At 40.6% G+C, this 12,865-nt stretch overlaps 1 protein-coding gene across 2 annotated transcripts in view; it reads left to right on the plus strand.

Annotated features, from left to right (window-relative positions):
- SERAC1 (serine active site containing 1) overlaps positions 1–12,865 on the plus strand; it is a 48,444-nt gene that overhangs the window by 6,639 nt on the left and 28,940 nt on the right. For both annotated transcript variants that reach the window (XM_074990304.1, XM_074990305.1), the window contains exons 2-5: positions 3,328–3,419; positions 8,128–8,164; positions 8,941–9,077; positions 10,300–10,389. In XM_074990304.1, coding sequence (XP_074846405.1) covers positions 3,329–3,419; positions 8,128–8,164; positions 8,941–9,077; positions 10,300–10,389 — 355 coding nt within the window. In that variant the 5' untranslated portion in view covers position 3,328. The remainder of the gene's footprint in view (positions 1–3,327; positions 3,420–8,127; positions 8,165–8,940; positions 9,078–10,299; positions 10,390–12,865) is intronic.

A 12,865-nucleotide genomic window follows, 5' to 3' on the forward strand; every position in this document is an offset into this window, starting at 1 on the left:
CTCAATTTTCAATTATGCTTTTTACATATGGATATACATTCACCCACAAAAAAAAACTAAAACTTTTGCTTAAGGTTGTTTGTTTCTGTAGGTGGCATATGCAAACACCAAAACCCAGCCAAAAATCCAAGGAAGAGTAACTAATGAAGTCATTTAACCTTCAACTCATCATTTTAAACTTTTGAACGGCAACTATATGCCTTCCATCATTTTGTTTGAGAACTGCAATCTTAACTCTGTCTTCTGGTTTTTCACAGTTTGTGAGTGGATTTTTTTCATTTAACCCTAATAATATAGGACACATGCTGGGCAGTTAGTGAAATGCGATAGTAAGTTAGTGTAATTTAAACTAAGTTTTATTGACCAATACATCTCTCTCCTATAAGGTTTGTATGCCAGATCTGATCGGAGCCCAGTGTAGATAATAAATATTTAATTTAGGCAACAGCACACCTTTGCCTTTTCTTGAATCCATATCTGAAAATAAGATTGCCCAGAGTCCTAGTGTTACTTTTGATTTAGTTGATACAACAGTATCTTCTGATTTTTCTTGGTATTGTAATTTGCAAATGTTGAAAAAGTTGGTAAGTCATGAAGTTATTTTAATATTAAGGAGGTTAAATCTGGTCTCCAAGTGACTATCTGCTGAGATAATAAAATTAAAGGTTGGTAGCTTACTTGACAGTTAGGGCAATTGGTACCATATAAATTATATGTAAAATGAGTAACACTGTAACATTTAAAAACTTTGTAATTATAAAGGAAAAATATGTTGGGGGAATACAACCAAATTTGCCCAATATGCAATGCTTCTCATGTATTTTAACTAGCATTATATTGTGAGATTGCCACATAAGAATTAAGACATGAAAGAGAATCTGAATATTCATTGCTTATTGTTGCATCAAATAAAGCCAATAATAGTCATATTCTGTGTCACTAACAGTATTGTACCTCATTTGAAGTATTCTTCAAAATTTGTTTAAAGATCAAAGTGAAGCTGTGCAGCAGCTGCTCAAATACCAGTGTAGATCTGCATAGCGGTTAATTCACTTAGAAGCAATATTAAGAGGTCCATTATATGGACAAGGGGGAGGATAGTGCATGATGATTCTGATCTGGTGGGACAATATTATTCTTTCTCTGTAGGTAGTACTGGAACATTATTAAATTTTAAGGGAACTTTGTACCCTCTTTGTACAAAAGAAAAATAGTTTGGTGGTTAAGGCACTAGAATGGGACTTAAGAGATCTTGTTTTTTTCCTTGGTTCTGACACAGTATTCCTGTTTTACTTGGGCAAGTCACTTAAACACTTGGGGCTAGATTGTGGTTCCCTAACTTTTAGAGCAGTGGCACTGGCTTCCCCTGCAGGCATGTCTACACTACCACTGAGATTGATATAACTTATTTCAATTATGAGTTTGAAAAAAAAAAAGCCACCGTGCAGCAAGGCAAGTTAGATTGATTTAAAGCATTGTCTACGCTGTGCTCTCTGGGTGGGAGACTCTCTCCCGCCAACATATGTTTCACCTCTTGGTGAAGTGGAGCGCTTATGTTGATGGGAGTGTGCTCTCTGCTTAGTTTAGCCCATCTTCACCGGCTATGCTACAGTGGAGCATACCTCTGTTCAGCTGCGCCAATGTCATGTAATAGTGTAGCCCAGCTCCCTGTATTTGTGAAGAATGCAGTGTGTCTAAGCCTCCGTTCCCTTTTATTAAGGTAAATAAAGCGCTGACAGCCAGCCAGAGGTTAACCCCGGTGAATTGTATTTGGCTTATTGCCCACTCCATGCTATGGTGACAGACTCCCTATGTTATATTCTGATTTTCAAAATTAATTATTGAAAATTCCCATGTATGGAAGCTTAATACATGCTTTGTAGTTGTGGGGATGACTGTGTTCAGATCAAACACCTATTTTGTCTTCATACCTGATCTCTGTACACAGTTCTGGTAATATACTGTCTCCTCTTAAAGTTGGGGGATCTATAGTTTCACACATTAGAAAATATCCTCCACCTGATGGCTACAGCTACTTTTCCCTCCCTTTCTTTTAGGAAGGTAGGTGTTTCTATAGGATTGTGTTTAACCTCCTTAATGTGCTGGGCACAGCTCGCCACGCTGGATGGTACAGCTTAGCATATGTAGTTGCAGCAACACTTGTGTTTGGTGCATCCACTCCTTTGACTCCTTCTGCAGAGGGGTGGATAAGCCAAACTGGAGTGGTGTTGTGACCCTATGTGCAGTTAGGTTGCCATGCCAGTCAAATTTGGTCAATTCACACTTCCGTTTCCATCTACAGAAGGTGGGTGGACCAAATCTTTGTGGGATTGCAACACCCACAGGACAGGAGGTGGTGCTGCAAGGTGAGTGCACTGTGGATGCCTCACAAACTCTCTTCAGATTCATGATTACCATGAACACTGTGACTTGTCAAAGAAACAACAGTGTTCCGGCTAACTGAGAGACGCGGAGACTTCTTTGGGGTAGAATTACAAGGTGTTATTATGCACATAAGGTACCTCTCTGGGGAGAGGGACCCTGTATATCAAAGTAACGGAACATTTATAGTCTTAACTTGCATACAGTTGGTTGGTCAGACACAGTAAGTAGGATACATTTGATACATTTGATTGGATATAGGCTACAGTAACAGGTGAACAAAAAGATAATTTTTCAACATCCTATCTTGACAGGACACAGTACTCCTAGTTCAGTTAGATCCAGTTCCTTCCAGCTCTATGCAGTTCGTATTGCTCATTCCTGAGTGGGGTCGTACCATGGTCAGCTTCTCTGCCAGCAAGCGGAGTCAGCAAGCGGAGCCAATCACGTGGGTGCTTAGCCTTACAGAAGCCATGTTAGTTATGCTAACTTTATACAGTTCGCCACAGACTTCCATGTGAAAATTCTAGCGTTAGTCATGACTCATAGCAGGAAGACGTCCAACAGTTTCTGTGAAATATGCATTTCAGAGATGTAAACGTTTGTTGTTGCAAGTCCCATCAAGTAGATGATTGTATAGATCCTTTTCCTCAGATAAAATCAATTCTGAAGACTAAGAACAATGAGATTGCTACATATTGATGGTCCAAAAGCACTTATGATCCAATGTAATGTCTTTATGGAGACATGGAAATGTGTGGTACATAACAATATTGGTACTCAGATGCAGCAGTGGTGCCTTACTAGGAGATAGGTCATTTTAAAAAAGTGTTCAGTAAAATCAACTACAATTTGTAGTTGATCTTGTGGGGAGAAAATACAGAACTTTGGTGCTGGTTTTTAATTATAATACCTAAATAAATGATTTTGTTTGCACACCTACAGAATGTCATTGGTTGCTTACTGTGTGTTTTGCTGCAGAAGAATAGGAACCTCTGGTCCAACCACAAAAAGTGATGTACAGTGGAAAGATATCAGTAAGTCCAGTTATGTAAATATCAACCTGCTGAGCTCATAAAAATGACTGTGTTGTCCCAGTAAGCTGTACATTTGAATTATGTATTAGACTTCACAAGATGATATGGGAAGGTTGGCACACTATGGCTGTGGCCACACTGAGCTCTAAAAATCTTTAATTTTTTCAAATAAATTAAGTTTCTAGTCTCAATGGTTGTGAAACTAATCATTTGTGATTTGAGCAAACCAGTGCAAGGCTATCTGTCTTAGCAATGATAGGTACTCCACTCATGTCAATTAAGCCTTAACACTGAAGCACAGTGATGATTGTTTAAATGACAGTTCTAACAAAAAAATTCAGTGATAGCAGTATAGTGCAGATATGAGAAAGAGACTTAAAACATGAACTTATCACAAAGTATTCTGAGGTAACAAATAGGCTGTGGCCACACTAGCCCCTCCGGTAACGTGGCTTTTTGAGATATGCTAATGAGGCACTACCATGAATATGCAGTGCCTCATTAGCATAATGGCAGCCATGCATGCTTTGAAACTGCCAGTTTCAAAACTCAGGCCCCCCTGTACCCAGGGTGGGGCCGTTCAAAAGGGACCCCTGATTTTGAAAACTCCTTATTCCTGAAACTAAATGGTGGGAACAAGGGGCTTTCAAAATCAGGGGACTGTTTTGAAAGTCCCCCTGGGCTACACGGGCAGCTGCTTTTCAAAACCGTCGGTTTTGAAGCATGCGTAGCCACCAATATGCTAATAAGGCACTGCATATTCATGGTAGTGCCTCATTAGCATATCTCAAAATGCCACATTACCGGAGGGGCTAGTGTGGCCACAGCCTATTTGTTACCTCAGAATACTCTGTGATAGGTTCATGTTTTGAGGTAACAAATAGGCTGTGGCCACACTAGCCCCTCCGGTAATGTGGCATTTTGAGATATGCTAATAAGGCACTACCATGAATATGCAGTGCCTTATTAGCATATTGGTGGCTACGCATGCTTCAAAACCGACGGTTTTGAAAAGCAGCTGCCCGTGTAGCCCAGGGGGACTTTCAAAACAGTCCCCTGATTTTGAAAGCCCCTTGTTCCCACCATTTAGTTTCAGGAATAAGGAGTTTTCAAAATCAGGGGTCCCTTTTGAACGGCCCCACCCTGGGTACAGGGGGGCCTGAGTTTTGAAACTGGCAGTTTCAAAGCATGCATGGCTGCCATTATGCTAATGAGGCACTGCATATTCATGGTAGTGCCTCATTAGCATATCTCAAAAAGCCACGTTACCGGAGGGGCTAGTGTGGCCACAGCCTATTTGTTACCTCAGAATACTTTGTGATAAGTTCATGTTTTAAGTCTCTTTCTCATATCTGCACTATACTGCTATCACTGAATTTTTTTGTTAGAACTGTCATTTAAACAATCATCACTGTGCTTCAGTGTTAAGGCTTAATTGACATGAGTGGAGTACCTATCATTGCTAAGACAGATAGCCTTGCACTGGTTTGCTCAAATCACAAATGATTAGTTTCACAACCATAGAGATTAGAAACTTAATTTATATGAAAAAATTAAAGATTTTTAGAGCACATGTTGGCAGACTCTAAAATTGCCATTGCATTAAGTTCCTTAAATGGACCTAATTTAATGTTCATATTTTAAGAAACATAGGAACAAACTTACCCTGAGAATTATAAAAGGAAGGATAACATATGGGATATACCTGTCTCAACCATTCCACATTGATGTCAGTGAAATGGCTGTTGTGATCCACCAACATCTGCAGCTATGTGGAGAAGTATTCCTTTCAGTTTATGTAGTCTGTGGCAAGGTAGTGCCAAGATAGGGATGTGCATTCCATCTATTGCCCTGCTGCAGTTAGGGAACCCCATTGTAGCAACTGTCCACTGTGTCCTGCATGTTTCCCAGAGTCACTGTCCTTCATAGTAGAAGAATATTGATTGCCATGGCTGCGTGGATTACAGCAGCCTCTGCGGTAGATTTACACACTCCAGTTTGATTGACAACTGACCAGTGGCTGCCTGACATTGCAGGCTTCCACAGAGCTATTGCCACGTGCTTCTGAACTGTCAGAGCAGGTCTCGTTCTTGTATTGCTGTGCTTCAGGGCTGGGGAAAGCAATTTGCAAGGTTCCATACCAGTGGCCTTATGCATGCAGAAATTTTGTAGCCACTGCTGATCGTCCAATACCCACATAACAATGCGACCCCACCAGTCTGAGCTTGTGTTGCAGCACCAGAACTGGTGTACAAAGCATCAAGTGCAGCCAGCATTTCCCCATTCCTCCTTGCTATTGTTTCACATACTTGTATGTCTGTGTCCTCCTCTGAGTCTTCATCGTGCTGACAGCTGCTGAGGCTCTGTGCATACCATAGTACTGTGCATGAGGTGTTCACAATACTTGCCACAAGAGTTTGAAGCTGGATGGGATCCATGCTAGCCTTGCAGGGGCATCTGCTTTGGTACCCAGTAAAAAAAGGGGAGCAAAACTACTTTTTGCTGTTGCTTTCCAAGGGTTGAGGGGAGGAGGAGAGGTGTTATGGGAGGCTGACGACATACCCAGAACCACCCATGGTACTGTTTTTTCCCATCAGACACTGTGGCACTTTGGGATATGCTAATGAGGTGCTTCTATGAATATGCAGTGCCTCATTAGCATAATGGCATCCACTCACACTTCAGAACTGCTGGTTTTGAAATGCAGCTGCCTGTATAGCCAGGGACCTTTCAAAATGGCCCCCTGATTTTTGAAAGCCCCTTCTTCCCAAAACCAAATGGTAATTAGGGGGTTTTGAAATCAGGGGGTTGTTTCAGAAGGCCCCTGGCTACACAGGCAGCGTGTGTTTTGAAACCAGCAGTTTTGAAGCACATGTGGCTGCCATTATGCTAATGAGGCACTGCATATTCATGTGACACCTCATTAGCATATCCCAAAGTGCCACATTAACATAGCCCCTCCAAAAGGAGGGGCTAGTGTGGCCACAGTCTGAGATTTTAATCCACAATGCAAGGGGGCAGCAGGAACTGTGGGACAGGTACCCACAGTGCATTGCTGACAAAGTCAAAGCTGCCCAACCTAATGAGGGGACATGCTGTCGACTTCATGTGCCAATGTGGACATGAACCCTCAACTTTACAAAAGGGGGCACTAAAAATTGACCTTAACAAATTCTACCTAATGTGTTAGTGCAGATATACCCTAGAATTAAAGTGTGTAAAACACTATAAACATCAAATACTGTACCAGCTGTCCTGTTAACTGAAGGAAATTTTACAGAATTACTTGGACTGATTTTTGCAACACTTCTCCAATAAGAGCATGTACTATATTTTCCTGTGTTTACCTCCACATAGCAGAGAGACCTCAATGAAATTATTTATTTAAAGGAGAGATCCTCTTCACAATTTATGTTAACAGTTTACTACAGGTTGAACTTCTCTGGTTCATCATGATTTTAGTTTGCTGGTTATCCACTTATATTGTGGGTGTGACTAGGTTTCCTGTGGTCCAATAAAGTTTATTACAGCCACCACTCCTGTTTCTCAGTGTTCTGTGCTGCTATTTAGTTCTAAATTATCCCAAAATGGCTTCTAAGAGAATAGCAAGCAGTGGAACTTTGGTAATGCTGCTAGGTAGAAGCACGTTTTTATGCTTTATCTTATTTCCTTGTGCCAACACAGTAAAATTGTGTAACGACACTAACACTTCATTATGAAGAGAGCTAGTAAGTGTTGTCTAGGCATAGGCTTACATAGGGTGTAAGTACAGTCATACATTATTAAACAGCATTGCAAGCATTGTTCCATTTATTTGCCTCAGGCCGTGTCTACGCTAGCCCCAAACTTCGAAATGGCCACGCAAATGGCCATTTCGAAGTTTATTAATGAAGCGCTGAAATGCATATTCAGCGCTTCATTAGCATGCAGGCGGCCACGGCACTTCGAAATTGATGTGCCTCGCCGCTGCACGGCTCGTCCCGACAGGGCTCCTTTTGAAAGGACCCCGCCTACTTCGAAGTCCCCTTATTCCCATGAGCTGATGGGAACAAGGGGACTTCGAAGTAGGCGGGGTCCTTTTGAAAAGGAGCCCTGTTCGAGGCGCATCAATTTCGAAGTGCCGTGGCCGCCTGCATGCTAATGAAGCACTGAATATGCATTTCAGTGCTTCATTAGTAAACTTCGAAATGGCCATTTGCGTGGCCATTTCGAAGTTTGGGGCTAGTGTAGACGTAGCCTCAGTGAAATAAAAATAAGGAGACTTACTCGCTACAGTATTGACCTACTGTGGTTCAGCAAATTCTCTGGTTCAGCACTGTTGAAGTTCCCTTTTTACTAGTGACACTGATCACCTCCTGCTGAGCATATGAATATCACCAGAAGAGAGAACGATAATGTAGAGAAAACAAACACTGTCAGTAAAAATGACTTATTAGCTTATTTAGCTGGGAGAGCAGGGAATTTTGTAATTTAAAACTAAGAGAGGAAGAATATAGCATATAGTCATATCAAAAGGTGGTTTTCATCTGCTGAATACATGGAGTCAAACAGAAAAATGAGTGTGAACACCTTGTTCTATTCTCTATGTTTTATCATCTTTCTATTGTCCCTAGAACTGATCCAATGCCTTAACTTGTATATAAAATTTGTATATGCACAGTGTTTTCTGACCTTTGGGATTTTTTTTTTTTTGTTCTTTTTGTTTAAGGAAAAATTTCAAAATTAGCTGGATCACTTATTCTTGGGTAAGTTGTAACTAACAATTAACCATCTAATTTATATCTAATATTTACATTTGAATTTGTCGCTTCCCAAAAAAATGTTGCTAAGGCCAAGTATACACTAGAGCAAAAAGACTTATTAAGAGAAGCAAGTCAAGCTGCAACAATTGCGCAGCTGGAATCGACGCATTGTAGATTGATTTTTTTTTTTTTTTTTTTCTGGCTGTTCACACAGCAGGAGGTCGACAGGAGAAACTCTCCTGTTGATCTCCCTTACTCCTTGTGACAGTGAATAGTACCAGGGCTGACTGTGGAGTCCTGATAGTTTGATTTAGTGCGTCCCTACTAGGTGTGCTAAATTAAGACCTGGAAGATCGACCCTGAATGAGTCGCTCTTCCAGTAAGTATTGATGGTACCCTAAGAAATCTTAAAATATGAAGTACTTTAAGCTTCAAATGACAGCTGAACATCTTCTCATATTGTAAGGTGTTATCCATTAAGATTAATTCTCTTTTGCTGTGATTACTTGAAACACTATAATGGGCCCTGGAACTTGTCAAATGCTTGATTATAGAGAAGATCAAATGAGTATTTTGTATTTCATGAGGTATCTTGTCTACAGAGTAAAAAATATTTACCTGTAAATATTTTATAATTTTTATAAAACCATTTTCAACCTATATTTGCCTCCTTCATTCTTTAAGTTAATATTTCTAGATCATAAGGTGGTCCCTTCTGGCCTTAAACTCTGTAGTTATGAATAGCACTGTACTTATACTCCATTTTATTTTCTTTAAAGAGGTTTTGTATTTATTACATATGAAGTTTTGGCTCTGAAGAAGTTGTTGACGCTAGATACTCAAGCTGTACAGCAAGAGAAACTGAAGTCCTATATTTATATACACACAGTCTCTTTAGATCCCAGTGAATCTCAAGGTAAGTTATGTAAAATTGTGTGCTGAGAGATAGAACTGAGAATGCAGCTTTCCAAACAATGCACAAGACACTGGGATATTGGAAGAATATTGCTCATGCATTTGTCCCGGAATAAACATAATGTGAGACTTTCTGTTGTGCCACTAAGAAGTACATCACAGAACTCTGAGTTGATATGGCAGAGAATATTATTCTTATGTCAAATACCTCTCACGTTATTATAATATTCTTAACATAGATAATATGTTTCTTGAACTTTTTATCTATTTGAATATAATTTGCCCAAAAAAAGGGTTTTATTAAAAAACGTATTTTATTAAAAATACCCCAAACCCTGTGGTCCTTTAAGTAAAGCATCTTTCTAACTGAAAAGTTGTAGCATTCTGGAAGCAACTGGATCAGAACTTAACAGGCTGTTTAAATTGATAGGTTTACCAGTCTAAAATGTTATCCCTCCCCCTGCATCTTATTTTTTTCTTTTACTTTTTAAATGATCATGAGTGGTGTCATTGTAGATGTGGAGATTAACTTCTCTAATGTCAATCAACAGAAATACTGCATAACAGTCTGGGGAGAACTTTATTTTCTATTTTTTTGTGTATATCGTATGTGAGAAGCAATATCAGTATGGACCTACTGTATTAAAGGGAATAGAAAACTAAATATTTTAGTTACAGCAACGCTGAAATGCAGGCAGCACTTGGTTGGAGGGTGGGAATAAACGAGACAAATTATGCAGCATGCCAGTGGGCATGTAGAGAAGCTTTTGGTAACAGTTCCCTACTTCTGTGAAGAGTGCCAGAAAGTCTTTGATGTCCAGGCAGTGCTGATAGGAACTCAGGGTAAAAGATCCACACACACAAAAATTCTTACCTTGGAAGGATAAAGGACTAAGTTTAATTCTACTGTAACTTGAATTTATGATTTCATGGTGACTGGTTATTTCAAACCTGAACCTTGGAGCTTAAGTCACTCTTCCAACGTAAAGAAAAAAGTTACTATCAGTTCTATTTATATGTGTATTAATTTTCCTTTTGACATTTGTGGGAAGCACACCTATGTAAAGAGAATAACCTAAAATAAAAACCAGCAACATGTGCAATATTCTCCCACAGTAATTTTTTGAAGATTTAAAAAAAAAATTAAGATTATTAGTTCCTGAACAATTTTAATACTATAATAATTTGCTTACAACTTTGAATAAGCCTATAATATTTCATAGGGATCACATACAAGGCAAGAAAACAACTTCATAAAGCAGTGAGGAAAATATTAGAAACAGAAGCTAAAATTCTCCGGAGACCTTTTGATGGTAGGTATTAAGAGCGGAAATTTTGACTTGTCCATGATTAGTATTCACACTTAGAAAAGTACAAATTTATTATCCTTAAAAGATAGTAACTAGTTAATAGTTATGATATTTCTACATGTTTGCAGTACAGTTGACGCTTGCTTTGCGTGGACTCGACTTACGCATTTTCCATATTAATGTGAGTCAAGTCTGGGGGGACCCTATTTTATTGTACCTCTCCCCCACTGCCGGCTGGCTCAAGGGCTCCTTAGGAGGCAGCTCCTGCCTTGCAACTGCCTGGCACTGCAACACCGGGGGGCAGAGAGGGGCAGGCACGGCTGGAGCAGCTCCAAGACCAAGTCACGGTACGGCTGGAGCAGGTCCAGAACCAAGCCACACTGCCTCTGGAGCAACCCAAGGGCCAAGCCTGCCGCGGCTGGGGGTTGGCAGGGGTGCCGTGGCTCCTCCGCATGGCCAGCAGCTGGAGCAGGAAGCGCCCTGCCCCTCCCCAACCCAGCCCCCACCTGCCTGCAGGGGGAACTGGAGCTGCCAGGTCAAGTCTCTCTGCTTCAGCCGCCTGCTTCCCCCAGCCAGGGAAATTCCAGGGATCTCTCCAAACCTTCCCCCCAGTTTACGTGAAATTTGATTTACGCAGAGGTTGCCCAGCATGCAACCTCTGTGTAAATTGAGGGTTTACGGTATTTCATGGCACTTTTTCAGAGTTTGTTTAACAGAAAGTTTTATGTTCTGTATATGTTGTCTATAAGATTTACCCGGTTTTGCTTTGGTCCTTAATTCAATTAAGTTCTTTTTAAATAAAATGAAAATGTTTCATTTAAATCATTGTTCTGGGATACGGCTGGGGACGAGGGGTTCAGTATGCAGGCTGCCCTGGGAAGAGAGGACTACCACAGCAGCTTGTGGCCAGGTAAGAAGCGCCTCTCCCTGGCTACAACAGCTCCAGTGGGCACAGACTGGGGAAGGTTCAGGATAGTCTGCCCTCTGCGCTCCCCAGCCAGAGTAAGAAATTCCAGCAAAACTGCGTTTTCCTGTGGATCCCTGATGAAAGGGAACAGCCAGCAATATTTCTGTATGAATCAGCGGGGGATCTTCAGGCTCTCTCCTCCCTTCCTAAAGGGTGCCTGGAGGTTGGGAGACTTAAGTTGTTTCAGACCATGAGGTGGGGGCGCACCCCCAGTTATCCTTTTTCACCTGCATGGTAATTCTGTCTCTTTTCTATATGGTTTTATGAGAAGCAATCCCATTCCAGGCACATCCCATTTTCCTGGCACAGCCAAACCCTTACATTGGTTTAAGTTATATGTGGAAGGTGTATACTGAATTTGGTATTCCTAGTTCTTACCATTTAGGATGAGTTCTTCAAAAGCCAAGCAGATGGACTCTCTCAAATATATTAGATAACAAATGTTAGACACATGGTTGGACAGAATTTTGCACCCTATTTCAGAAGAGATTTGAAGCGTAAAGCTTTTGAGATGCCAAATGCACTGTTTGGTGAAGGTTTTTCATTTTAAGAACTAGGTGTGAGTGTGATATACTCTTCAGCAGGATTGTTGTTAGTGTCAGTTGAAAGGAATACAACCTCTTTGTAACAATAGTGTGTGCACACAGGACTTGGTGTCAGTACATAAAGGTTCAGTTCCTGATTCTGCTGTCAGCTTGATGTGACAAGTTGAGAAAATAACTTTGTCTGCTCTCATTTATCCATCTGTTAAACAAGTATAATTATATGTACCTCACAGAGGTGTTGTGAGTAAGGTTCAATAGATTAAGGCCCAGAACCTGAGAGTCACTAATCATTTCCAACTCCCATTGAAGCCAATGCAGAATCAGTTCTTCAGTATAACTACAGTAAAAGCTCTGTTACCTGGCAGTTAACTGGAATTTCTGAGATCTCCTAACGCTAATCTCAAATCTAGTAACCACGACTAGCATACTGACCAGCATGTTATGCATTTGCACATTCTGCACTCTGCTTTATGCAAAAGAGGCAGAAGATAAGTAAGCCAGGTGCTATCAGGGATTTTTTTTTTTTTACATACAGAAAAAAGGCAAGCAGCTTCCAGGGTACATCATGGGGTCATTATAGCTTCAGCCCAATCTCCTAAACCTTTTACATCTACAGTGATAATTGATGTTGATAATGATGACCCTAAGGCATTACAAGATCCTGAAGTGGCTTCTGAATCCTTAAAGAGTAAATAATGTTCAGTATAGTTTTAGTGTTACATGTATTGGGGTGTACACCATATGCTGCTCATAGTGATATATTGTATCATATGATGATCAGCAGCATAGAATCTTTACTGGTTTTCACCAAGTACTTCAAGAAACCAGTCCCTCTGAAATGCAGTACTTCTACCAGTTGAACCTCTGTAGTCTGACCCTTTCTCCTCTGGCAACGCCCCTCGTTTGGCATGATTTTAGTTAGCTGGATGTCCTCTTGTCATGGGAGTGACCAAGTTTCCCATGATCC

This window comes from Carettochelys insculpta, chromosome 3 (assembly GCF_033958435.1).
Source record: "Carettochelys insculpta isolate YL-2023 chromosome 3, ASM3395843v1, whole genome shotgun sequence".
Taxonomy (NCBI): Eukaryota; Metazoa; Chordata; order Testudines; family Carettochelyidae; genus Carettochelys; species Carettochelys insculpta.